This window comes from Phasianus colchicus, chromosome 1 (assembly GCF_987193195.1).
Source record: "Phasianus colchicus chromosome 1, bPhaCol1.hap1.1, whole genome shotgun sequence".
Taxonomy (NCBI): domain Eukaryota; kingdom Metazoa; phylum Chordata; class Aves; order Galliformes; family Phasianidae; genus Phasianus; species Phasianus colchicus.
In genome coordinates this window covers 191,610,812-191,638,759 of record NC_143436.1, presented here as the reverse complement: position 1 = coordinate 191,638,759, position 27,948 = coordinate 191,610,812, and the positions used below count along the sequence as shown (strand labels likewise).

At 40.4% G+C, this 27,948-nt stretch overlaps 1 protein-coding gene across 3 annotated transcripts in view; it reads left to right on the top strand.

Annotated features, from left to right (window-relative positions):
- PICALM (phosphatidylinositol binding clathrin assembly protein) overlaps positions 1-25,774 on the top strand; it is a 64,844-nt gene extending 39,070 nt beyond the window's left edge. The window contains exons 12-21 of one of the 3 annotated variants that reach the window (XM_031612433.2): positions 1,309-1,409; positions 12,018-12,125; positions 12,975-13,106; positions 13,193-13,223; positions 14,162-14,261; positions 15,635-15,658; positions 17,754-17,813; positions 19,810-19,914; positions 23,333-23,435; positions 24,325-25,774. In XM_031612433.2, the coding sequence (XP_031468293.1) occupies positions 1,309-1,409; positions 12,018-12,125; positions 12,975-13,106; positions 13,193-13,223; positions 14,162-14,261; positions 15,635-15,658; positions 17,754-17,813; positions 19,810-19,914; positions 23,333-23,425 (754 nt within the window). In that variant the 3' untranslated portion in view covers positions 23,426-23,435; positions 24,325-25,774. The remainder of the gene's footprint in view (positions 1-1,308; positions 1,410-12,017; positions 12,126-12,974; positions 13,107-13,192; positions 13,224-14,161; positions 14,262-15,634; positions 15,659-17,753; positions 17,814-19,809; positions 19,915-23,332; positions 23,436-24,324) is intronic. The other 2 variants (XM_031612434.2, XM_031612435.2) reach the window with 2 other exon arrangements.
- The last annotated feature ends 2,174 nt before the right edge of the window (positions 25,775-27,948 follow it).

The window sequence follows — 27,948 nt, the reverse complement described above, 5'->3', positions numbered from 1 at the left end:
ACTTTGAATGGCTGATCTTCCTTCTTACAAGGTCTGAAACAAACATTTGATTAAAGCTTCTTCAAATGGCTAGAACTGCTTCATGCTGGAAACAAGAGCATTTTCTTTTGAAGAACAAATGCTAGTTTGTCTTTGTTTAAATTCAGTTGCTGGCAGTATTACTGCAATGAGCAAAGAACAGATTGTACAGCAGAAGCTGTGGATTTGTTGGATTGCAAGTTCAGTTGCTTGCTACTGGATAGAATGCCTCTGATTAATTCTTATTGTTAACTTGAGCAATCTTGAAAATTGCTTAGACTCTTCGTATTACGAGGCTGTGCTGAGCAGAGCTACTTCTTAATAGGGGCAGTGGTAGCAAAGTATGATTTCTTGATCTCTATTGGAACGAAATAATAAACTGAATCACACAATCAGTTGAGTCAGCAAGAGGATAGGCAAAAATCTAGGGTGTCTCTTCTAGTCTTTAATCTCTACGCCAGTCTGTTTTCAAACAATCCTTGGATGCCCTCATGCCTCAGCATCTGTCCGTAGCCATGTGTGCTAATTTTGGTTTATTTTGTGTGCTGGGAGGTTCTTGGTGAACACCATTGCTTCAGTTTTATTTACTTAACAAGAAAAATTTGGAGTATGAAATGGACTCTTTGCTAGATGATATTTTATCATCCCTGTTACTCTTGAAGTCGTTGCAACAGATGTATTGAAGACTTCACTCTTAATCTTCATATGTTCTTGGATCTCAGTTTAGTTGTGAGTAGACCCATAGGTACATGTAAACTAGTTTTAATTTGCAGGACTGATGTTGCTACAGCAGTTGGCCAAGTGTTTCAAGAGTTCTAATGTTTTCCCCAGAGGTCTTTAATAGCTCACAAGTGTAAGCCAGTTTTTAGTTTCTGTGCAGCTGATAGTGGACAGGTCTTGTTATATTTAGATGTAAAATTTTGATGTTGTAACCCATTAAAGTGAGTTCCACAGTGCATGGAGCTTCATGAGGTTACTCTAAAAGTTGCTGCAGATCATTTGAACTTGAGATGTTTTAGCCCTGTTAGGCTATGAGGAAGATGGAAAAGCTGGTTGTGTTTTAGACAGCTTGGTTTAACAGTCATTTGGTATAACATCTTTCTGTATTTACCTGTTCTTGTAAGACATAATGTGAAATTCAGCAAATTTCGTTATTTTGGTCTAGATGCATCAACTTTTATAACTTCTAGTTTGTTACAAAGCTTTCTTTATTGTTGACAGCTGCTAGCATTTGCCTTGCTTTGAGAACCGTGATACAGTTCAAACACTTGTATTGATTTTTCTTTGTAGCACTTCAAAGCTGCCAAATGATCTGCTTGATTTGCAGCCAACTTTTCATCCATCTGTACATCCAATATCTGCTGCTCCACAAGTAGGAAGTACCTGGGGAGGTAAGAATTTTGGCTTAAAGTTTTCAATTACTATGCCTGTATTGCTGCGAAATGTGTGCCTGGTTTGTGAGCTGTTTGTTCCACAAAAACTTGTGAAGAGAACTTGCAGAGACAAGTTAAGAATGGGTTAGAGGAGTAGGGAACAAGTCAGATCTGAGTACAGATGAAAATATAAAAGTGTGTGGCTATTACAAACAATCTTGATGTTCCTTTAGTCGTTGACCAGCAGAGTCATCCTCATAAGTGCTGCCTTCAAGGATCATATAGCAAGCCACAGGAAATTAGCTGTGAGAATCCATTTGTGTGAAGATGTCTGTCAAGATACTGATCTACTTCATACTGATTCTGAATATGGAATTTTTCAAATCACTGTTTTATGTAGACTGAAGTTAAATCAACTTTGCAAAATTTCCTGTTATAATAGGTAAGAATTGGGTGAGACCTGGAAAGAAACGATTGAAACAAACGTATATGGAAAGCATGGCAATCCAGATCCAGGTTTCAAAAACAAAACAAGCATCTCTTTTAACTACAAAAAGAAACTAGCTAAAGATGTGATGAATGAGCTGTTAGATGGTCTTACTGATACAAGCACACCCTTAAATCAAGGAGGCAAGGCAAGAGTCTCAGAAGTCATGAATGCTATTGTAAGTTAAGCAGTTGCTATTCATCTCATCTGCTTTGTAGTGTTCCAGAATACTTTTGGTATAGGTGGCAGGTACTGGTTGCTTGCACTGTTGGTTATACTGAATGAAGATTTAAAAACCTTGCATAAAGCTTTCTTCTTCATAAATGATGCTTAGTTTCAAATTTTACTGTGTTATCTGGAAATAGTTGCATAATAACTGCTTAATGTTGCTGAAAAATGGAAGTTGCTGCTTCAGAAAGCTTTATAAGCTTTGGAATAATACTGTTCTGCAATTTCATTTTCCTTTATGAGCTTTTCTTAAAAGTCTTTCTAGTTATCAAAGTGAACTTTGTGACACACAGTGTATGTTTTTTACTTTCCTGTTTAATTCTGATGTGTTCTTGGTGTCCTGTGTATCTTCTCATCTGATTTGTAGGGAAATAACAATTTTGGTTGATGGAAGCAATAGTAATGTATGCAGTACCTTCCAGGAAAAAGAAAAAATTGACTTGTCCTTTCATTTTGCTGAGCAGAGCATCTTTGGAGAAAGATGCAATGGGGAGCATATCAAGTTATGCATACAAATTCTTATGCCTGTTAGGCATAGAGTTCAGACACTGAAAATGTTTTGGCTCATCTTGTTTACTTTTGGGAATATCTTCTGTTTCAGCTTGTTCTAATTATCTCATGGGTGAGAGATGGAAGGGGAGGTTATCATCCTCATGAAGGTCATATCACAATCTAGTGGTTTTAATTTTTACCACTTTTTTGTTAAGAACCTGAAATTGAGCCTGGAGGTCCTTGTGTTTGTTCAGTGTTGCGTGTTAGTTCTGGTAAGAGTCTTCAGTAATAATCGTTGGTGTATCTGCTTCCTCATGACTTGTTTCTAAATACTTCTTAGATTAACTCCTTTAACTGTGAAGATTTCAGGCTGTCTGCTGAAGCTGTAGGTTAAAATTGTGGGATTACCACTTTCTTATTAACTTTCATTAAAAAAAAAAAAAAATCTATGGAGCTTTGCAGACATGAACACTCACTTCACATAAGTGAGGTAGATAAGAAGTGCTTTCCACGTTTTACAGATGGGGAAATCTGAGCAGTTAACTGACTTGCATGAAGTCATGCGGCAAGTCAGTGGCAGAGCCAAGAATGGAACCTGAGCTATTTCCAGTCCTGTGCTCTAACCACTGCACAGCATCCCTCCCTTAGGTAATTTTATGACATGATGATGTTTGTATTTGGTGTATTCAGTGACTTTGAGAAGAGTATCGAATCAGGTACAAATTGACTTGCAGTGGACAAGAATCACTCCTTAGGAGATTTATTCAGCATCTTTTAGGTATGTAATAAAAGGATAAGCTGTGTTACAAGCCCATTTTGTTTGGGTTGCTGCCTTCCACTGCTGTCTGGCAAAAAAGCTAATGAGGTTAAAAATTCCTAGAGAGTGGGTTCTGTTATTGCATGTTTTTGGTTTCTTTTTTTTAAACTGTAAAGGATGTCACAGAAAAATCTTAGTCATTCTTCTCTCTCAGGTAAGTTGCTACTAGCTGGATAGATGGAAGTAGAAGTCTGCAAAATTCCAATTGCTTTTTTGAATGCACCTGAATTACTAATGCCTTAAGATAACCTGAAGGTGCAGTGATTCCACTGACACAAGCAGACACCGTGTGTATTCAGAGATGAAACTGGGCTTTAGAAGCAGTTAAGTGTAGCTGTCAGAAGAGACAGCAATTGAATATTCAGTTTTTTTTAACGATGTGAATTACCCAAACCAATTAATTCTCAGTTATCTCTGTCACAGGCATTGGCAGATTTTCAGATCTAGACACACCGGTGTAGAACTGGGGTGAGACAGACCAGCAAAAAAGAGTTAGAGAGAAGATGACATTTCTGAGAAAATTCTGCTAATCTCAAGTTTCATTCAATTTCTTTACTAGTCTAAACACAAAGCAACATGCAACTGTTGGCATTTGGGAACAGAGGGTGGTAATGAATACTTACCCTGTTTTGCACATGTTAAAATAATTCCAGTAGACAGTAGTTTCAAACAAGAATAGTCAAGTAACATGGAAAACAAACAAAAAAGGCTAAGAAGAACAAAGGAAGCTTTTATAAGAGCTGTTTACTGACATGGCTTTGAGGACCATCCCAGCTGTTTGATCTGCTGTTTGCCAGTGATCAGAACTTGAGAAGTAGAACAGATGTATCAGTGTGGAAAAAATCAGTTTATCCTACCTAATTGGATTTTTTTTCCAATTGTAAGAAATAATAGAATGAGAAGAATGTGAAGCAGCAACGGCAGGCAAGCAGGAGCTGATTAAAGGATAATGTGCTGTGTTTTATTGTCAGGTCAGTTTGTTCTGTGCATTCTGAAATAGCATTCATAGTAGACAGAGGGTACATACCTGCAGGCAGGGACTCATTTCAGGTGCCTGACTGTTTGATATGTCCACAAGTATGTTAGGTGGTAATGTTATTGCCTAAGGCATACAAAAGATAGTAGACTTTGTACGGATTTTGCTGCTGTTTATTACAAATGGAACATTACTTAGGGTGCTTATTCTCTACTCACTGTTGGTTACTCTGATTTTGACAACTGAATGATTTAAAAAGAAAATAATGCCTGGTAAGGTACTTGTGATGTAGCCAGGCAGTCTGTGTAAGAAACCAAATGTTGCTGAAAAAGGTTTCAGGCTTGTAGAAAATGAAAATGTAAGTCTGTGAAGAATAATGCATTTCTGATTTTAAGACTTGATTTTTCTTTAGGATTTGCATATGACTGACAGCTACATGTTATCAACCTGTATAGGATTTTTAGCTAAGAATTAGGAGATCAGATTCAGGCAGAAGCAGTTTGACACTTCTGGCTACATCTCAGTGGTATTTACTAGTTGTGGATGATCAGTAAGCCAACCTGATTTAAAAGCTAAGTGCCAAAACTGCGAGGCACTCAAATCTCTCTTAGCAGGTATTCTGACATTTCTGTATATGGTTTTGTCTAGAACAGTAAGCTGTGGTTCTAGGCAGTGTGATAAAACAGGGCTGGAGAATAAGGGAGACCTCATCACTCTCCACAACTCTCAGAAAGGGAGGTTACAGTGAGGTGGGCTTGATCTCTTAGGTATCTAACGATAGGGTGAGAGGTAACTGCCTCAAGTTGTGTGGGGGAGGCTCGGGTTGGATATTAGGAAAGGTTTATTCTCAGAACTGGCTGCTCGAGGCAATGGGTTCACTGGAGGTGTTGAACTGTGTGCATGTGGCACTGAGGGATGCAGGTCAGTGGGCATGGTGGTGATAACTCCACAGTTGGACTAGATGATCTTAGTGGTCTTTTCCAACATTAATGATTCTATGAAGCAGAGCAGTTCCCTTGTTCATGGCCAGTGACATGTCCACAAGTTTGGTAATAAGGAGTATGCTTCTGTGCCTTGGTATGTTTCCAGCTCTTGAGAATTTCATGATGCTGAGGAACACAAAAAGTCTCAAGTTCCAAGATCATTAGATGGAAAAGAAAGTTAGCAGCTTTGTTTGTTTTGGGATTGCAGTGGTGGTTTTCTTTGCATACTTTTTTAAAGCCATTTGTAGACTGTGAGTCATTACTTAGGTGTTGTGCTATGGTAGGAGGCAGTCACTGCTTCAGTAAATTTGTTGCAAGTATTGGGGGATATGACTGAGTAGAGCAAAAACTGCTTGTGTTTAAAGATAAGTAACATACTAATTTTCTGTATTAGACTTGTAGAAGAAGCATGTTGTGTAAGACCAAGATGGTATTCATTTGTTTTAAGAACAAAAAGATAGCTAATACACTTTTCCTTGGGCAGAGAATGTATGGATAGTTCTGGACAAGTTAAAAATTAAATAACTAGCTAGATCATCCCAAATTTAGAGGTTTTGGGATAAAATGATACTACTTGGACTCTTCTCAACTCTTCTAACTCTTCTTACTCTTCTATACCTAGGAAGTAACATACAACTAAACCCATCTCCCTTTTCTTCTTTCTCTTGCTTTCTGGAATTGGACAGATCCTTTTTCTGCTACTGTTGATAATGTTGATGATGCCATTCCAAACCTAAATCCTTTCCTTACAAAAACTAACGATGCTGCTCATCTGTCTGTGTCTTCTGATGTTTCTACTTTCACCAGTAGGACACCCACACATGAAATGTTTGTTGGTAAAGTACCGTTTTAAATTAACTACCTATTTCTGAACATTTTATTATTTTGGTTTCTAAAATATATTTGGGGACTTTTGAGAAACCAAAAAGAGTAATGGATGTTGTTTTGTGCTACATTAGAACTTGATTTTACGGGGGATGCTGAGAAGGCGGAGATACTGAACGCCTTCTTTGCTTCTGTCTTCAGTGAAAAAGCTCCCCCTCGGGAATCCCAGGCCCTGGTGGTTAGTGAGAAGGTCTGGGGAATGGCAGACTTCCCTTTAGTCAGGGAAGAGGCGGTCCGAGAGCGCCTAGGCAACACCAATGTTCATAAATCCATGGGACCCGATGGGATGCATCCACGGGTGCTGAGGGAGCTGGCAGAGGTGATTGCTGAACCGCTCTCTATCATCTTTGAGAGGTCTTGGAGAATGGGGGAGGTGCCTGAAGACTGGAGGATAGCCAATGTCACTCCGGTCTTCAAAAAGGGCAAGAAGGAAGATCCAGGTAATTACAGGCCAGTCAGCCTCACCTCTGTCCCTGGAAAGGTGATGGAACAGATTGTGCTGGATGCCATCTCCAGACAACTGGAAGAAAAGGAGGTTATCAGGAGTAGTCAGCACGGGTTCACCAGGGGGAGGTCGTGCTTGACCAACCTGGTAGCCTTCTATGATGTTGTCACTGGCTGGCTGGATGGGGGGAGAGCAGTGGATGTAGTCTACCTTGATTTCAGCAAGGCATTTGACACTGTCTCCCACGACATCCTTATAACGAAGCTGAGGAAGTGCGGGATAGATGAGTGGACAGTGAGGTGGGTTGAGAACTGGCTGACTGGCAGAGCACAGAGGGTTGTCATTGGCGGTGCAGAGTCTGGTTGGAGACCTGTAACCAGCGGTGTTCCCCAGGGGTCGGTGCTGGGACCGGTCCTGTTCAACATCTTCATCAATGACCTTGATGAGGGGGTAGTGGCCACCCTCAGCAAGTTTGCTGATGATACGAAGTTGGGAGGATTGGCTGACACGCCCGAAGGCTGTGCTGCCATTCAGCGAGACCTGGACAGGCTGGAGAGCTGGGCAGTAAGGAACCAGATGAAGTTTAACAAAAGCAAGTGTAGAGTCTTGCACCTAGGGAGGAATAATTCCATGCACCGGTACAGGTTGGGGGATGACCTGCTGGAGAGGAGCTCTGCAGAGAGGGACCTGGGTGTCCTGGTGGACGACAGGTTGGCCATGAGCCAGCAGTGTGCCCTTGTGGCCAAAAAGGCCAATGGCATTCTGGGGTGCATTAAAAGGAGCGTGGCCAGCAGGTCGAGGGAGGTGATCCTCCCCCTCTACTCTGCCCTGGTAAGGCCTCATCTGGAGTACTGTGTCCAGTTCTGGGCTCCCCAGTACAAAAAAGACAGGGATCTCTTGGAAAGAGTCCAGCGGAGAGCCACAAAGATGGTGAAGGGCCTGGAGCATCTCCCCTATGAGGAAAGGCTAAGTGAGCTGGGTCTGTTTAGCCTTGAGAAGAGAAGACTGAGAGGGGACCTGATCCAGGTCTATAAATATCTAAGGTGTGGGGGGCAAAGTGGCGAGGCCAGACTGTTTTCAGCAGTGTGTGGAGACAGGACAAGGGGAAATGGCCAGAAGCTGGAGCATAGGAAGTTCCGCACCAATGTGCGCAAGAACTTCTTTACGGTGAGGGTGACGGAGCACTGGAACAGGCTGCCCAGGGAGGTTGTGGAGTCTCCTTCTCTGGAGATATTCAAGACCCGCCTGGACGCCTACCTGTGCGACCTGGTGTAGGGATCCTGCTTTGGCAGGGGGGTTGGACTCGATGATCTCTGGAGGTCCCTTCCAACCCCTACGATTCTGTGATTCTGTGATTCTGTGATTTAGTAGTTGTATCCTAAAAATAGTGTTAATATTCTTCCTTGATATTAGCTGTAGTGGTATTCTTGCTGATGATGGAACTTAGTTACAGTTAAAGAAGCAGTTTGAGTTTGTTTCAATACAGGCTCTTATGCTTGGGAGTTTTAAGGTAAAATACTGTGTTTGTCTGAGAATTAATTTTCTGTTCCTCAGGTTGAAGCGTTCTTTTTGAACGCTGGAGCTCACTGATTTTCTTATGCAAGGGATTTGTTTTCTGCAATTTTGCTGACATGCAAAACTGATAAAGCCGTGGACATTTAGATGCATATTCTATTCATCTCTACCTACCTGGCAATTAACTAAGAACTCACCACTTAAAAACCATTAAAACTTAGTTTGGAAGTGATTCAATATGCTGTCATACCAGAAATCCCTGTCACGTGTCTGTTGGTGCAGGTACCTGGTAATTGGATTGCTTGTCAGTATTTTAGCTTTCTGAGAATAAAAAAAATCAGTTAATGTGTCACTTCTTTTGTTAGACTGCTTGGTTTGAAGACAGTCTCACTGCACCAACAGGGCTTTCTTTCTCAGGTTGAACCTCACTAGAAATGATCTCAGAATCCAGGCTTTCTTATAAGAAAGATACTTGATAGCTCTGTTTCCTTAACAAGGATAAGACAAAGGATCTCTTGGAGATGGCTGTGCCATCAGTATTTTGACAAGCTTCCTAGCTTGTCTTGTCTTAGTGGGCAGAGGAGAAGCAAGAGTCTCCAGAGCAGAACTCCTGTTGTGAGACTTCTCTCTGGAATTCTCACTGAGGTTTAGTTGGTTCAGGCAGTAGTTTACAAATACTTCAGGTTGTAACTATGGTGTAATGACTTGGTCTGTTTCTAATTGCTTTTCCCCCTGCTTCTAATAAACTGATACGGCTGCAGGCAAATGCAGAATGACCATTTGAAATGAAGCTTTGCAGTAGAGTTATCATTCAGTCAGAGCAGCTTCCTGGCTGTGGTTTGTTCTGCAGTCCTATAGAAAGCTGTGGCAGTGCAGGGCTGCGGTGCACAGCTGAGTGGGTTTGTGGGGCATTCCATCATTCACAGCCCAACCCTGACCTGTTGGGGATGGATGGTGTTACATTGCCTTTCCCTTCCGATTTCTCACTCTTGTGAAGTTCTATCTAGAAGCAGTGTGTGACTTCCTGACATACTGACCTATAAAAGTAGATGCAGCTCTAGCAATAGCACAAAATAGGTGCTATGATAATGTGAATATGGATTTAAAATAACTCTTTCTGATTCTTTAGATCATTACAATCCATTTACTGAACTAAATCCCTTTGTGGCAACCAAATATGAATCCACTGTTGGGCTGTATCATTATTCTTCAGGTATAAGAAAAATGCCTTGAAGCTTTTACACTTTTTTTGAAGGGTGTAAAACATGGCATTTACTGGAGAAAAAAAGAAAGTTAAAAAATGTGCTTATCCTAACTTAGCTGTAATGTTGAAAGTGTTTTTTCCCTTCAGTGTTGTAGATGACACAAACTCGTTTCTTGTATGTCTTACCTGTATTAATTTTGTTCTGTTGTTTCTATGTTGTTAGAGTATATGTGGATTTATAGACTGAAATTAAATATTTGAATAGCAAATAGAGTGTATCTTGGTTCTCTTTCTGTAACTCTCCCTCTTCTCCTTTCCTGGCTTTCTCTCTTTTGTGTGACATGCCTTATCAGATTCTTTTTGTGGTCCTCAAGCTTACCCTAGTGCTTCTCATTTCCGCACTGAGCCTTCTTCTGTAGCTGGTCTCTTTGGAGGTAGGTAATGGGATGGAGCCTCACCTCAAACACTCAAGTTTGAATGTGTTGTGTGCCTGGAATTATTAGATCTATTATTGGCTACAGAAGTGCCTTACTATATTGGCTCCAACTTTGATTTCTGTAGCAGCGCTTATGCTAGATGTGCTGTCACAGGTAGCTCATCTTTTTCCAGCTTGTGCTTAAACAAGGCTTTAGTCTGAGAAATGAGTATCTCCCCATTTCAGGATTCCTTCTGTACGTGTTGCTGCATTAATCACCTTCACTGCTTGTGAGACAGAGGGATTGGGATGTTCTGAGGACAGAGGTTCACAACAGAGCATACAAATAGTATCCTCTGCATTACGTGTGTCTAATCATTTGTGCAGCAAGGTGATGTCTGCACAGTAACTTGTATTGATGCTATTTCTATAACGCCTTGCCAGCAGTTAGGTGGACTGCTGGCTGTGACAGATAATAGCCAGGAGGGGGAAGAACTATTAACACTGCTGCTACGCAAGGCTTAGCAATACCTTCAATTCATGTTTTGTGGAGAAGTTAATTCCTAAACACTATGAAGTTATGTTTTATTTAAAAACAACCAGCTGGAGTCATACCAGAAGAATGATTTGATCTTTTCACTGAGCCCAACTCAAAAAGTACCAAGCAGTGTTTTGTCTTCTGCTTTATCTCACTTAGCTTCGTATTGTTCAAAACATCTGAGAATAAGAGAGTGGGAAGGTTAACCTAACTTGTACCACTTAAACCCATTTTTTTGAAGAACAGTGAGTTACGCTGTCAGACTTATTGGTATGGGCGTAATTTGCAGGACATCCTATCAAAGGAATTCTGATATGCAGTTCAGAGTCTCTGAAATGGCCTGTTACAACCTGATGCTGTACTTGTCACAAAGATACTCATTTTGTTTTGTTGTTTATTCACTTCCCTATCTTTTCCCACATTACTGCTTCCTTCATGTCCTTGTATGCTGTTCCAAGATTTGGTTTGTGCTTAATGGAAAAAATATATTTTCTTGGTGGATGCTTTTGACTTGGAAGTTTTGTCTTCCTTTAAGACAAATAGGAAAGGTGATCCAAATCAGCTCTTCTGTGAAGTTTGAGTACAAGGATTGCACCATATAATCATTAAATGTTAGGTGAAGTCTTGCTTTTTTAGGAAAACATGAAGACTGAAATGAGCTGTGTCAGCATGCTAAATGTGATCTAACTATTGGGCAGGTCACTGAGGTGTTTTATTATTGAAGTATGAGACTCTTTCTTCTGTTTTTCCATATCATTAAAGTTTGTTCAAAACCAGAGAAGCTAATTTTCAACATTTCAAGCATTCTTCAGTTTTTTTCTTACATAGGAATAATCATGTCTGTAATTGCATGATTGTTGAGATGCAGGTGCATACAGAGCACCACACACAAGTCTGTGCAGATGTATGTAACACCAGAAAACAGAGTTCAAGAAAACATGAGCTTTCATATTCTGAGCCATCAACTTGATTTAATATTGATTACAACTCACCGTGCTCTGCAATGCAGTAAGTTCTCAGTGTGGAGAGGAAAAAAAAGCATCTGGAGAACACTTAAAGATTGTATTTGCTTTATAGATACACAGCAGGAAACAAATGAAGTAATTAATTTGTGCTCAAACATAACTTTTAAAATGTTAGTATTAGGAATGTGTAATTGAAAGCATGATAGTCAGGCATGTTGGGGTAGTATGGATCTTGCTCTAGTTGTATCTCAGAGCAGCTCAGCTAGTGGAAAGGTGGAGGGAACAATCTGCAGGCAAGTAATTTTGAAACAGATTCTGCATCTAACCAGGTGCATTTCCTGCAAAAGCAAAGTAATTGTTCCTTAAGTAATGGTAAGTAGTTAGTTAAAGACAGGGATCATACAAATAGTGGCAGAGATTTAGCAATGGGGGAGGACCTTCCATAGTCTGGCATTCTTTTGAGACGGAAGCTTTCTTCTTGGGAGGAGTTCAAGTTCCAGCTCTTTTCCTATGAAAATTCTTCATATTGGAGTGTAATCTGATCACTTGAGGTCTTCCTAATCATTCTTTAGTACTGAAATAATGTACGTATTTGTTGTTTTTTTCCATAAAGAGGGCAAATTAATGAGAAAAACTTCACACAAGTATTCAACTGCTTTATTTTTTTTCCATGCAGGGTTCACTCCGTCCCCTGTTTCTCAACCACAGCCATCAGCTGGCCTTAATGTTGACTTTGAGTCTGTGTTTGGAAACAAATCTTCTAATGTTGTCCTAGATTCTGGTGGTAAGACATGTACCAAAATAGATGACATATGTCCTCGTAATCTGTTTACTCATATGACAGTGTTCCAGTTGACAAAAGAAAGCAGACTTTAAAGGATCAATAACAGCGTTCTTCATCTAGCTTTTTCTTACTGTGTAAGAAAAGACTACTTCATTATTTCTGTATGTATTCTGAAGAAACATTTAATTCCTTAAATCTTTTCTGCATTGAAACTTCACACTGTGAACGGTCTTACTCATTTTTAAGTGTTGTCAACTGAACTGTGTACTGCAGCAATAAGTAGAGTTAAAGTTGCTTCTTAATTTTATTCAACTATGCAAAACGTTATTAACACACCATGTGTTGCTTTTTGATGCAGAGATTCATTTCAGGAAATATTGTATAAGAGTGAACCATCAAAAATATGGTATTAATTTAGATTGTAATCATACTGAGAACCCTTTTGTTCTTCTGAGAAATTGGGAAGTAAATATTCTGGCCTTCTGACATTTAATTCTTTTGATATTGGATTGGCTTTGGCCAAACCAGTAAAGTGCTAAAAGCAAACACTTTTTGATACAACTAAAATCATTTAGATATGCTTAATTTTGTTCTTTCATTTTTTGTGGTGGTTGTGAATCTGTTTTATATAAAATAGATGTCACATAGGTTAAATCAATAGCATAAAATCTCCTTTTTCTGTAGTATCTCCTTTATCCAAAGGCACCGTGGTTTTGTCTTTTGTCTTCATTGTAGTGTTGCTAGGTTAATTTGTTTCTCCGTTTGTGTTGAGCTAGCTGTTGTCTTAACTGAATATCACAAAGTTCATGGGAAGCCTGTGATTCAAATCAGTTTGTTTATCATTTCAAGGCTTTGATGAATTAGGCGGTCTCCTAAAACCAACAGTGGCCTCCCAGAACCAGAGTCTTCCAGTTGCCAAAGTACCACCTAACAAATTAGTGTCAGATGATCTGGATTCATCTTTAGCCAATCTTGTAGGCAGTAAGTATTGAACAACTTACATAAAATACTTACTTAATTCTTAAGTGAATAGAATTTCAATAGTGTCTTTCTCTACTTTTTGACAGATTTGGGCATTGGAAATGGAACTACTAAGAAGTGAGTATGCCTAATCAAAAACGGACCTTTTCCTCTTGGTAGTAAAACCTTATGAAAGCACAAGGTTCAAACTTGTCCAGAGCATCATCATGTTACCCTTCAGAGCATGTTTGGGGTGGTGCTTTGATTCTCATCACATGGGATGTAACAAATTAAGAGCTGCTTGAAAGACTGTAGGTTGAGGAGTAACAGCAGTGGCAAGGTGCCATCCTTTAACTGAATTCTTTCAGGTTGTCTGTATTTTTGGGAAATGAGTTCAGATTATTTCTTCGGTTGTGATACTTCATGTGATCCAAGTGCATGCAGAACTACAGTATGTGAGACCATAAACCTCAGGCTTCTGGTTGACCTTTAGAGAAGTGAATTTTGAAGGAGGACCTGTTCTAGAAAAGCAGGCATCTGTTCTAGCAGCGGAGTTGAGAATACAATCAGCAAATTTCGTGCTCACTGGGGCGGTCTGTTGCCAACTCTGCAGTCACTCTAGCAGAAACCTAGTGTGTAGTTGTTCCTAACTAAACTATTTTGACTTGAGTGAAGTAGGCTAGTCCAAGCCATACCAGGGAAGCTGAGCTTGAATCAAGCTAAGGTAGCTTTCCCTGGACATAGAATCATAGAATGGCCTGGGTTGAAAAGGACCATAATTATCATCCGGTTTCAACCCCACTGCTATGTGCAGGGTCACCAACCAAGCTGCCCAGAGCCACATCCAGCCTGGCCTTGGTTGCCTCCTGGGATGGGGCATCCACAGGCTCCTTGGGCAACCTGTTACAGTGTGTCACCACGCTCTGTGTGTTACCCTACCCTCAGACCTTTCTTCAACTCATTTGCTGAATGAGCATTGCTAAATGAAAGTCAAGTTTCAAAGAGGAAATGTTGTTCACATTTTGTAAAAGCAAATCAATTATTTTCTAACAATTCTTTTACAAATTTATTTGAAGTGATGTAAATTGGACTCAACCAAGTGAAAAGAAACTAACAGGTGGTTCCAACTGGCAACCCAAGATTGCACCTACAACTGCGTGGAATGCTCCAACACTGGTAAGCAAACAGTCATTTTAAAATAGTGAGTTCCTTGTACAAACTGAAAACTGACAAATTTGGAAGTGACAGCTGCAGAAAAGAGGCAGTAGAAAATTGAAGTAGTGATCAGTTTGTGTGTTGCTTGGATTTGTTTTTCTCAGCTAGCAGTTCTAGTAAATTAGTTTGCAGTGAGATGTGCAAGTTTAGCATAAACATTGCTGTTAGTTGAGCAGTGTGTCGTGGCAAGATAGCTGGCTTCATGTTTAAGTGAATCAACATGAAACCATGGACTGATGTGTTGGGGGTACTTGGTAGTCTAGTTAAAAACAAGTCTGACAACTGTCATCTTCAGGTGTGTCTGTGTCAAGTGTTTACTATTACAATACCTAGCCTGCTCTGGGGGTGAGAGTGGGCTAAGATTAATCTTCAGGTACTTCTAATTTATAGTGCCCATTGTAGCACATAGTATTGGCTAGAATTTTGGGTAGCCTGTCAGGTGAGAGTTCTTAACTAACGTGTCCAAAATAATAGAAGATATATATATATATATATATATATGGGTAATTCCTATGTGATAATAGAGTAATTTTGCATGTGGATCCTGCTCACCCTTTCACCAGTGACTTGAAGAACTGTACACTGACAGAGCAGGTAACAAAAAGTCCCTGAGGATTTATTGCATCTGACTCTGTAACCAACTGGGGGAGGTTGAATCCACAGTGCAATAACCAAACGTTATGGATTAGGAAAGAGTGTCTCTCTGGATCCACCACCTCACCCCAGTGGTGACCAGTGTTACCAGCTCACAGTCACAGAGAGAAATGTTTGTGGACCTTACTGCAAGGTGTGTAGGTATTGAAGAAACTGATTTCTCACTTCCTTTAGTGATTGATGGTTTGAGTTTATCTGTGTGCTTTAATCTGTTGAATAACTCATGTCTTGTATATGCATCTTCTTGTGATAAGTCATTATATTTAACAACTTTTATTCATAGTTGCTGAGACACTTTTCTTCCTGTGAAACTGTTCTGTGAACATAAAAACCCAGAAACAAATAATCTAGAAGAAAATTTGCCTTCCTGTGCTGGTCTATTTATTGTGGAGTTACTGCTGCTTGCTAAATAAATATGCTTTTGAAAAGAAGACTTCCCTGTCTTTGGAAAAAGGCATATACCAAATAAATGGACTATGCAAAGCAATTAAGAACATACTAAGGACAGTATCACGGATGTACATTGTCTCAGTAAATGACTTGAATTACAAGAATGCGTTTGGGTAGACATGTAATGTATTTGTGAACTAAAATGCTATCTGTGTATATTCCAGTGTGTAAGTATTTGCTTCTAATCCAGTGTTATTGCATTATGTAATTGTTCTCCCTGGGAAATACAGAATGGCATGCATTTTCCACAATACGTAAGTGAAACAACCCACAGCCTTTTTGCAATCAACTGGCATGCTGATATTAACCACTGCTGTTGCAGAATCTCATAACCTTCTTGCTATTTACACATTTCTCATTTTAAAATCTTTGGTGTGCCAAAAATTGGGCTTTTCTTAGCATACACAAACTTCATAGGTGTTCTGCAGGCTCTTGACTCGAATGATGGCATGGGAAATACCAAGATTATTTTTCCTTGCTTTCAACTGTACCATTTGCTGCCAGAGAGCTGGGGTGTGTGTCTGTGCTGCCTTCAATGCACTTGGTGAATTTTGAATGAAGATAAGATGTTTGTGTTTGAATAACTGCATGAAACCTCACGGGCTTCTGTTATACTTGGCACTTTATCCACATTTGTGGTAGATCTTGAGTGTTTTTCAGAGGGGAGAGACCAATATGTAACTAATGCTCATGTTAAGAAGGAAAGGCCGTGCTGATGGTTTACAAAGGGCAAGCAATGTCCAATGCTTGCTGTCTGAGCAGTGCAGTCTCTTTCATTTCAAAGAGTTGATGTAAGCAGTGGTATTGGTCTTTCCCTGAGTTCTGTTTTCATTGCAGATGGTAGGTCCATTACTGGAGCAATCAAAAAAAATCTATGTAGCCAATATGTTTAAGTAACATTGAAAGAACAACCAAAGTACCCTGAGAAAACAACAATGCCCTTCAGAGCAGCCGTTCTGGCTGTGTGGATATGCAGTCTAGATATTCTTGACTGGGAAATGTGTCCTGATGGCAATTGAAACGCCAGTGCCACTGGCTACCATGTATGAAAAAGGCAGCTGATACCTTTTGAATTCAGCTCAGAAACAGGTCTGCTGATGTCCTGTTCTTAACATTACAATTCATCTGTTTAAATTCATTTAACTTTAATTATGAACACTTCACTGCTTCCCTTTTTTGTGTTAATAATCTCCTGTGTATACTGGGAGGTGTATGTGGTCTGCCTTGTTCTGAATATTAATCCCAATCACAGTGAAAAATCAGACTTTTCTTTAAGAGAAACCAACAGGAGGTGGTATGGATAAGACAGCAAGTTAGCTGAATACTAATAAACACAATTTATAGTATGGAAAAAAAAAACCACGTTTTTGTCCTTGTAAGAGTTGATAATCATTTCAAAAGTGGCTGATGAAGCTGTAAAACAAAGACAGTGGTTTTGTACTGAAGAAGTGTCTTCCATGTACTTTAGACTGCCTAAGAGTTATCAGCTGCTTTTTTATGTATATGGTGCCAGGCTGTTCATAAAAATGTAGCTCAGTCCTAGGTTTCCTCTGACCATTCTGCCTGTAACTTCATGGAAGTTACTTTGGGGTGAGGATGGTATAAATGTGCCTGTAAGGTATTAGGGGGATTTCTAACCTATTCAAATAGAGTGCACTAAGCAGATGAGTGAGAGTGTGAGTTACAATTCATGTATTGTTAAGTAATATAGATTGTTTTGAGGGCTCTGTCTGCCTTTGCATTAGTAAATGATCCTACCGTAGTTTTAGAATTAATTACTTATGTTATCTAGACTTAATTTGAGACTGAACAAGAGAGGAGAAAAGTCAGTTGAGTTACTATTCCAATAGAAGAGTTGTGCTTATACTGAAGCATGATAGGAAGATCCCCATAGCATGTATATCCTGACTAAAAAGAGAATTCCTACGTCTACAAAACCAATGGTAATTTGGCCTTTCAGTCTTCAAAAATTCTCTCTTAAGATCCCTTGTGTACCACAACTTCTCATTTTGAAATACACTTGAATCATTCTTAATTCTAAGAATTCTACTTAATGAATATTCCTTCTAAAATCTCTGTATCATATAATGTTCTTTAAACAGATAGTCAAGAGGATGCTAGTATTCAAACAGGTTAAAACCAAATACGTGATTATAAATTCATTAAGATGATCTAGAAGCTTTAGCCTAGATATTCTATCTCAAACAATTTGGGTCCATTTTAACACAGGACTGCAAATTCTAATAAGTTTACACACATCTTTGCTATCTTCATAATAAGCAAAGTGCTGCAGCATTACCTGTATGCAGCCAATCCCTGCTCTCAGCTCACCTCTGTTTTTCCCACTAGGCACCACCTGTAATGGCATATCCTGCCACAACGCCGACAGGAATGATGGGCTACGGGATGGTAAGTAGCACTTCTGTAACTCCAAATTCAAGTGCTGTGTAGGATTTGATCACTCATTGGATAATAGTGATTTTTTTTCCTTAACTACTTCACCGAAGACTGAATTTTACCTCCTGGTGAAGCCACACCTTGTGTTCAATTCTGGGCCCCTCACTGCAAGAAAGACATTGAGGCCCTGTAGGGTGTGCAGAGAAGGGTGATGGAGCTGTGAGGGGTCTGGAGCACAAATCTTATGGGGGAATGGCTGAGGGAACTGAGGTTGTTCAGTCTGGAGAAGAGGAGGTTCTCAAAGGAGAACTTATTGCTCTGTACAGCTCCCTGAAAGGAGGTTGGGTTGAGGTGGGGTTGGCCTCTGCTCCCAAGTAACAGTGGTAGGATGGGAAGGAATGGCCTTCAGTCACATGTAGTGGTGGTGTTTGAGAATTGCATCTCTTGCTGACACACCAATTCCAGAAGTTCTTTGATAAAGACCTGGCCTTGGTACTTGTTGCTCTGAAAGATTGCTCAAAGTTTTGTTCTTAGCTCAGACCTGAAAATATTTCTGAAAGGATGTGCTTTAATTGCCCCTGTTCTTCTTCATGAGTACAGTTGTATAGCACAGCTTTGAGTGAATGAAAGGGAAGGGAATTTTCCTAAAACTCCTTGATCTATATAAGCAAAATTGGTTTAGTAGTATAATCAAATTAGATTCGTAACTTGTATTTAATCATTAAATGAACAACAAAAAAGGCAGATCTTGTTCTCTGCAAACTCATTTATGTTTAAACTACCTGGGTGCTGATTCTGGTGTATACACAGTTTCCTGGTGACTTTGATTCAGCACTTGGGGAAGGTAACATCTTCAGAAAGTAATCTTGTGTAAAGCAGCACTGATTGTGGTGTTAAAAGGCTGATAGGAAATGTAAACTAGAATTAACAGTGGCTGTGGTTCTGTTGTTATGGGTTGCTGTTACTTGTTAGACATGCAACATGTGAGCAGATGGATGAGGTGGGTCATCAAAGTGGTATTTGGCTTTATAACATCCTGAAAGTCATCCTGGCTCTTTCGTACTTTTCCAGGACCTCTAGCAGTAAGTGTTGACCTGTTTTACAACCTGCTTTTTAGTTTTTCTTAAAATGTGTAGCTCTTAATGTGGCCATTTCTAAGCAGAGATCTAGGAGCCATTTTTTTTTGTCAGTGAGGGCATCGTGGACAGGCAGTTTCATTAGTACTGCTGCTGACCTCAGCATTCCCTGGCTACTTTTTTCCTGTGTCTTCATTGCACCAGCAATTATTCTGAATCTTTGTTAGGGTATTTTTCAAAGGGTCAATTTTTCCCTGAACGTGTTTGCCACGTGGATGCCTTCCTAGTTAGAGTGATGGGTGGAGTACCAATATTTGTCAAGGAAAAGTTACTTGGATGGCATGAGTTCAATAGCACCAATACTGGATATTCATGCAAAGCTGAGAGAAGTGCCAGAAGCAACAGCAGTGGAGATAAGAGTCCAAGCAAAATAAAACTTGACTTTAAGACCATTTATGTACGTTAAGTTGTTAATTTGGCTCAGCCAGTGTTGTAGAACTGTTCAGGCTTGGATTGCATAATGACTTAATGTTATGTGTAGTTTTCAGTTTTGATTTTTTTCTTAAACTCCACCAGCTCAGCGGTGGAAGCTCTGAAAAGGTTCTTGGTACTTTTGGAGGCACAGACAAGCTCTGTCAGACCTCAGTGCTAATGGCAAGATGACCAGCACAAAAGCTTGTTTTTAAATGAATAACTCAGTTTTTCATCTTTGCTACAAGAGATGAAATGAGCTCAGTTCTTACTATTCCTTAAGCGTGCACTAATGTTCCTTTCTAGCAACCTGTGCTTTCTGAATACCATAGAAATGTTTTGACTGCATATATCAAATAGGGCCAAGGCCTTTTATGCGTTGCTGTTTTCCTTTCTGTCCTTAAGAACTCGAATTGTACTAATGCTAGATGTGATTTAATGTTGTGTGGATTGTTTTCTAGCCATCACAGATGGGAGGTATACCAGTAATGACACAGCCAACGTTAATATACAGCCAGCCAGTTATGAGACCACCAAATCCTTTTGGCCCTGTACCGGGAGCACAGGTGTGTATGCTCAAAAATTGTTACCAGGGAGAAACTACAGCTGGATTAATTGCTCTCAAGGTGTTTTAGTAACTTCCTGCATTGGGAAATGCATTGCATAACCACCATGTAAGTTTATGTAAGGATTGCTTCCTAGCTTCTGAAATCCAGGTTGATGGCATAAAGCAAAGATGGAATCATAGAACCATGGATAATGTCTTAAACTGTTGTTCCCCTGGGGTGTATGGCTGAGGGTTTCCTTCATTTACAGAGTTATCAGGATATCCAGTAGCTGTACAAACAGCTGGACTCTGACAACAAATGGTGAGGGAAACAAACTTTGAACACTTCCACACTCTTTTCAGAAAAGCTGATATCACTGAGAATTTGAGGTAGTTAAGTGTAGCTAAAGTGCATCCAAGTTCAGCTGACAGATTGGAATTCCAGTATTAATGCTGCATGTTTGTTCTTGCCAGTCAAATGTTTCTTGAAGTTCATGCTGTCCTTCATGATGCTATTTAAAAAAAAAAGTGACAGTCTTTTGGTCTGACTATGAAGTACTCTTTTTGTAGCTGGCTATTTAAAAGCATGTATTTATTACTTCCTTACTTTAGGTGCAGTTCATGTATTTGTGTATTGGTGTAAGTGTACAGGAGTGTATGTGTTCTGGGGGCTATCAAGCGTGGAGGAAAAAATTTAGCAGTAGATTGGAATGGAAAAGAGCCTCCTTCCACTGCTTTAGTCTGATCCTTAAGAGTTCCATGCTTCCAGTGGGCTGTGTATATCTTCTCATTTTCGATCTTTGTGGATGTATATATAGATATACATATCAAAGGTTTTATCTGAAAGAGACATTGTTTCTTGAAATGCAGCTTTCGGTTGACTTATGGACTTCTGAGAGCTGATTTGTACATTTGCTGTCACTTCAGGCAAGTGAATGTAGGTAACTTTTATATGGGGTGTTATACTGTCTTATGGTAAGGATGTGCTTGACACTTGATAGCAAGTCAAATAAATACAGATAAGAATCTTCAATTCTGAAAAAGTCAATGAGGAAATATTCCTTTAAAAAAAAAAAAATTTGCCTGCCTAATTCAGTTATAAACAAGTAGATCTGAATTGCTGTGTTGAGCCTTCTTGCTTCATTTGACATTGCAGGGTTGGTCTAGGTTGAATCTCAGCTGGCTGTCATAACAAGAAAAAGAGAAATTAATCACAAGTGAGGTGTGTAGAACTATATTTATTGTGCTTATCTGAGAACATTTGGTTCCTGCAAGGATTAATTTGACTGAAAGCACCTCCTTTGAATCAGCACTTACTGTATGCTTAGGAAGGATTTTGCTTGAGATGTGCAGGCCGCGTTACTTGCAGGCGTTGAATGCAACTTCTGGTGTGAAACTCTGGGAACTCTTTACCTTTGGTGGAAGCAGTGAGAGTTGATGGCTGCTGGAGGTGAGGCGTGGGGACTGATACAGCAGTGTATGTTGTGTTTCAAATGACACAAGCTCTAAGTGGGAAAGATGGTTACATCCAGTTCTAGACCTGTTGGAGCTGGAAAAAAATGGTGACCTGTATTGTTAGCATTGAACTCCTCTCCTTAAAAGCTGCCATGGTATGTGCTTGTTTTCCAGCATATTTATAAGCAGTAGAGATGGATGCAGTGTAGTTAGACATGGGTTCGTATGCATTACACTGCATTTAGGCTTCCATTTTAATACTTTAAGGAGTCTCATTGCAATAAGTATTTGTGTGATGTTGGCTGGGACACCCAGGGAGTACCATGGTCAAGCTTTTTTCCCCTAGTATTTAATGTGAACAGGCTTCCTGAAATTCTGTCTCTATTTCTGGTTACTTGCTGATGTTGCTAATGGCAGAGCATCAAATCTACCGATCTTCCACACTGCTTTCAAACTGGGATGTTACTTTGGACTTGATTTGGAAAAATCTCTAATTAGTACCAATTCAACAGGATTTTTTAATATGTAATGTCCTCTTCATGGTCAAACAATATGAAGAATGTGTCATGAAGTCAAGTTGCAATGGGCATGCCTTGAAGTTATGGCTCTGTTTGGCTTAGTAGTCTGATTCAAATCCTGGAGAGTGGTGGGATGTGAGCTACAGCTTTCCAAGGGGAAGAACTGAGTTTGAGAGGAGAGCTGCTGGCATCCTGAAACTGCTTCTTAAGCACTTCCCATTCTGTCTCATGGCTCTTCCATAATGTGTTTATGGGGACTGAACCAAAGTGCCTCACTTCTAGCAAGGCTTCAGGAGGGACAAAGATTTCAATCCCAATACTGTTAATCCTGAAAGAACTCCTCCACCCTATTTGCTTTCCATAAAATATCAACTAGCAATATTTACACTCTGGGCAGAACTGCAATCCATTCCATAAGTGTGTTCCCTGTCACATGTAGGTGGGTAGATGTTCATTGTTTCCAAAGGAAATATGCCTTCCATGGAGTGGTTTTGCAATGGGTATCATGTGCAAGTACAAATGGGCTGTTTGCAGCTCAGTTACGAGTCAACTGCTAAAGTGGTGGCATCAAGAATGGAGAAGGCTGACTCTTTGTAACTGCAAAAACATGCATGTTCTGCGGGTGGGAGGCAAACATAACTTAAAGCCCAGTTTATATCTGGGAAAGCACTAAGAAAAAGGACAAAAGACTTAAAGTAATGAGAGAACAGCAGATGTTCTAGCAGGTATTCTTACAGGTTGGGGGTTATTAACCTCTTCCAGCAGCAGCTGCTGAAAAGCCAATACCTGTGCTTGTAAATTGTGTACTTATATATGGCTGAATTTGTAGGTGGTGCTTTAAATACGGCTCTGTGATTTAATTTTGTACTGGTTTCAGGTTCCAGTTCTCACTTAAAGGATGGCAGTTGACAAACTCACACTGTTATCTCTGCCACCAGAACATACCCTGTGTTCTCCTTCCAGCCCTTGTATGAAGAACAATCCATTAGCTGCTGTCCATCTTCTTAGGAACACTGCATTTTGAGGGAAGAGATGCTGAGAGCTCTTTCTTCTTCAGGAAGATACCTGGAGAGCTGCCATGCTCCAGCCAGGCCCTCAGCCTTCTCTGCCTACCAGTACACAGCTCTACCAATAAAGCAGAGAGAGCTAGCCTATCCCACAGTGCCAGGCTTAATGTTTTGAATCTTTTAAAGAAAGCTGCTGTGAAAGTGAAAGTTAATTGGCTTATTTGGTAAATGGCACTTGAAGTTTCCTTTCTGGAGGGGCGCATCCAGCTTTTTGCGTTACACCAACCACAGAAGAGGCTTTGTTTTCCATATGACCAAACTCCTTGTTTTAATAGTTGATTTCTGCCAAGTTTGCCTCAACCTCCACTTGTCCTTTCATTACATGTTCAGCTTTCATATTCTGTCATTGAGACCTTTTTTCTTTTTCTTACCCTGTCTCTGTCGTCTTTCCTACTAGCTGTCTGCAGCATCCAGCCCTTCCAGTCAGAGTCCTCACAGAGCCTCAGGAAAGGACCCCTTTGCAGAGCTCTCTCTCCAGGATTTCTTGTAGAACAACTTAGGTATTGTCCATTATTCTGGGGAGGTGCTGGTTTTGTGATGTACAACGAAGATGAAAGTTCTTATAGAGATATTAATAAAAACCAGTCATGTTGAATTGGAAGCACTGTGGAAGTGACTTGGAAACTTGGTGCACTTGACAGCTTAAAGACCTGATCAAGTCAAGCAGTGTTTTGCTTCAGTTTGGAAATAGTTCGCTAGCTCCTCTCTGCAGTGCAAAAGAGCCAGGGCACACAGGGCTTTGTGTTGCAGCTAGGGAGAATGAACTGGTTCCACCTGGTGTTTTCCATTTTATCAGGAACGTGTTTGTTATTCACTGCTAACAGCAAACACCACCCTGCTCCCAGCAGCCTGCTTGTGCACTTCACCAGATGCCCAGCTGTGCAGAATGAGGTGCTTGACTTGTGTGTGCGGGGGTTCCATTCTGGTACAGCTACTCAATGGAATTTTTCTTCTGCTCCTATTTCTATTGGGGTGGGTGGGAGTAATATGATGAGTGAGAATGTGGATCATTTTAGAAGACACAAAGAGAAGGCCTTTGTCATATGGAGCGTTCTGCTTTTCTTTGGGTGCTTCCTCTGGATCCAGCTGAAACGTGGCCATGGGCTCCCTGTGCAGCCACACTGATCTGTGTGTTACCATGCTGCTGTTGGCAGTATTGCATGGAGTTGTTTGGTTGGACAAAATGGCTTAATTGAAGCAGATGTTAACAGGCTGCTTTAGGTAGAAAAAAACCCATCCTGATGGCTTTTTTTGTTTTTGTGAACTTATTTCTGTTCAAAACTTCTTGGGCGTTTGAAGAATGGAAATGGTTCAAGAAAGCACGATTTATAGTGAAACCCTGCTTCTGGTTGTGCTGGATGTTAACATGAGGGTTTTTAATCTTTCCAGATTCAGTTTATGTAACTGTTAGATGGAAGAGAAAAGAATGTTTCCAAATAGATGTGCTCACCAGTAAGCCCCCACTTCCAGGAAAAAAAAAAAAAAAACAACTTCAGTCTGTCAAGCTCTCCTCTTCCACTGAACCACACAGTGAAATGAAGACCAATGAAGGAACCTGGGACAACTCCATAGGAAAGCATCAGCATCCGAGGCAAAGCCAAGGCTTGCCATGAGTCAAGGCTAAGATCCTGGTTTTGTCCTGGTGACTAACAGGTCGATACTTTCAGCTTCTAATAATACCCATAATCATAATGTATAAAGAGAAGCCTGTATTCTGGAAATTGCAATTGGTGTTTGGAAGTGCAGTGTGGAATGGAGACGTGTCCTTTACCGTAACGCAAAGCAAGACTCTGTGGGGAGGGGAGGGTCCAATCCTAACTCTTAATTCTGCAGTTACCTTTTCTTCAGTCCTCACAAACGTAGGCACAGCAGTAATGGAAATTAACTTTTTTAAAAAATTATATATTCAGTTTGCAGTAGACATTCCTTATGTATTATTGTTTGTATTTATTTATGATTATCAATTTAACATTAATATTGTATCAAAAAAAAACTCCTTATGAAAATGAGTATGGATGTATACAGTATGTCTGATTTTTATCCACAAAGAATGAATCTGATTCAGAATGCTTTTCAGCTGACATACAGAGCACTAAATATTTTAAAGGTCTGAATCTAATGAATTCTCAGCATATATGGGAATTAGGGAGGAGCTGTAAAATGCATTAATCCTTATAGTCAATTCTGTGCCTAGGATTTTGCAAGGGAACAGTTAACTGACTAGAAGAAGCACTACATTTTTAATTCAGCATTAGTGCGTTGGGAAGGAACTTTATTGCTTTGTGCTTGGCATGTCATTATTTTTACATTTGACATTATAAGGCCTTTCCAAAATGAATGTGAGGAATTGCTTTCACTTTAAGACTTTCCTTCTTTGTAAAAATTGAGGTGTTGCGTGTTGGGGTGGGGGGAAGCCTTTTCGTTTGGAGAGTGCCATGTTTCTATCTCATACCTTTTCAGAGCAAAAAGGGGAAGCAGCCTCCTGACAGACATGGAGTTGGAATTTAGTTAATGAAGAATTTAAGTAGCGCTGTTGATCGGTGCTTTGTGTAAATACATCATAACTTCTGGGTAGAGAGGGGCCTTCAGAAGGATAGTCAGTGATATGAAAGCAATTCTGTACATGAGTTAAGCATACTTGCTGCATTGTCTCTGCAGATTCTATTTTTGTTTAAAATATTAAAATGTACGTTAGCAAAAATGGGTGGATTTTCAAATAAAATGCAGCTTCCACAGAATTTTGTTACGGTATGAACGTCTGAGGTGCTTTTCTTTTGCTGCTTGAAAATGTGCACTGATAATTGCATTGTTTACTTAATAAAATACCAAATGTATTTGATATGTGCATACTGTATTGCAGGAGGAGGATGACAGTGGTTCCAATCTGTTCTGTTTGGTCTGTTGACTGAGGTAGTTATGCTTTCATAGTTCTTGGATCTCTGATCCCTCTGGAGACCCTGTGTGGGGCTGTGGACCTGAGGTTGGAAATGATGCTGGTTTTGGGCTCTGCTGTGGGGATGATGTCCTGCTAGCCTTTCCTGTTGACTCATAGTTGCTGTTAGTGAGCACAGATGCTGTCCAGGTTGCACCTTCCTGATGGAGGCTTTGCTACTAACATTGCTTACAGTTTACTCTTCAGGAAAAACACTAAACTGGATTGACAAATCTGTGATTATTTTCCCATTTAACTTGGCCCAGATGAATGTTTGCTTTCAAAGTATAGCTCAGACATGCTTCTGAATTACTGTGCATTTTCAGTGATGAGGGAACAAATGTGACTTCAGTCCAAATGCCTGCCTACTTCAGGGCTAACCAGCATTCAGAGTTACTGCAGGCATTGTCCCCATGCCTCTTGAACATTGACAGGCATGGGGCATCCACCACCTCTGAACAGCCTGCTGCAGTGTTTGGCATTCTCACCCCTTTTGGTCACATGCAATAAATTAATGCTGACAGTACCTCAGGAAATGCCTACAGCTGGCTTGTATGTGACTGTGTGACATCAGGTGCTCCATCCAAGCAGCTTTTGGGCCTCTAGCTGCCAAACAGTGCCTCAGCAAGGAGCACCCGGTGAAACCCTGCGTGTCCTGTCGGGTGAAAAGTACATGTCTAGAGAGCTGGTAGAAATGTTAGAGAGATGTAAATGAATTGCAGTTTGAAGGCCACGACATGATTGAGATAAAGATTCAGAAATGAGAGAGAAAAAATGAGAATGAGGTGCAAAAGCACTGAGAGATGGTAAATGCTGATAGGATGGGAGGCTGACAAGATAATGTGATGGGTAGTGGGGAAATGTGCTGACTGCAGAAGAAGAATCAATGTTAATAAGATCATATGTAAATAAGAGCTTTCTCCTACGTCTGTTGGCACTCTTCTGAGTTGACCTTTGTAGCTTTTGCATGCTGCAGGGGGGAGAACAGAAACAGCCCTGACATCTTCTACTGAACTTGCCCTGCAAGGAAATGCTGTGAATTCCTGATGAAACATCTGATGTTGTCTTGTGTAAAAACTGGAGTTAGAAGGGGAAAATGTGATTTCCTGACTTGAGCAGGAGTGAGGGGAGAGCCCTGTACGGGCTGCTCTGGAGCTGTACTGTCACTGCCACCTTCCCTGCCTGAGGAAATGCTTCATTCGTTTCACCCATGGGAGGTGACTTAAGGTGGCAAATCAGTCTATGACTTAGATAACACATTTCTTACTTTTCTTGCTTCTCTGTTAATGAAATTTCCTGAAGCAAAGATTAGGAAGCCTTGGAACAGCCAGACAACTTCCTTAAAAGTTGTTGTGGAAGCTGATAATGCCATTGAAAATGTGTTGAATGCAAGCGTATATTTGTAGTTCTGTGGTTGCAGTGTATAAAGAGAACGGAGTTCTCGGGTTTATCTTCATGGTGTAGATCTCTGCTTCATTCAGTGTGTGCTGAACTTTCCCCATGCCAGCTACAGCAACTGCTCAAGTATTGTTTTTGCCAAAAAGCATGATTTGGATACATTGTAGCTGCTTGCTAACCTGTGGTCATTAGAAGTGAAGAAAAGGTGAGCACCCTGCCAAATCCCAGCTTCCGAGAGCTCAGGGGAGCTGTTCTGTGGGTCAGCTATAGGAACACTTGCTGGTATCCTGCACCATGCACTGTCCCAGAACGGCACGCAGTGCCTGAGGCTGCAGAGCAGGAGTTACACGAGTTACAAAGAAACATCCTTACTCATTCTGTGGATTCAAAGCCCAAAGGAAAGTCTTTTTCTGAGGACCCTCAGCACTAAACCATCAGAGGCTTATGATGCTAATGCCATTAGTTTCTCTTGCCTGTCATTATAGTGTAACTTTTCAGTCCATTAGCTTCTGCCTTGGCCTTATTCTGGCAAGCTCCTTTTAGCCCACAGGAGCAGTGTGTGTAAAACCCTTTCTCCCAGAAAGCAAACAAATGAGAAGAGTGCTGCAGAGCAAGTCCTCTGTCCTCATTTCTCAATATGTGCAGGTCTGCACCTGCAGAGATCACTGTTACATAACCTTGCT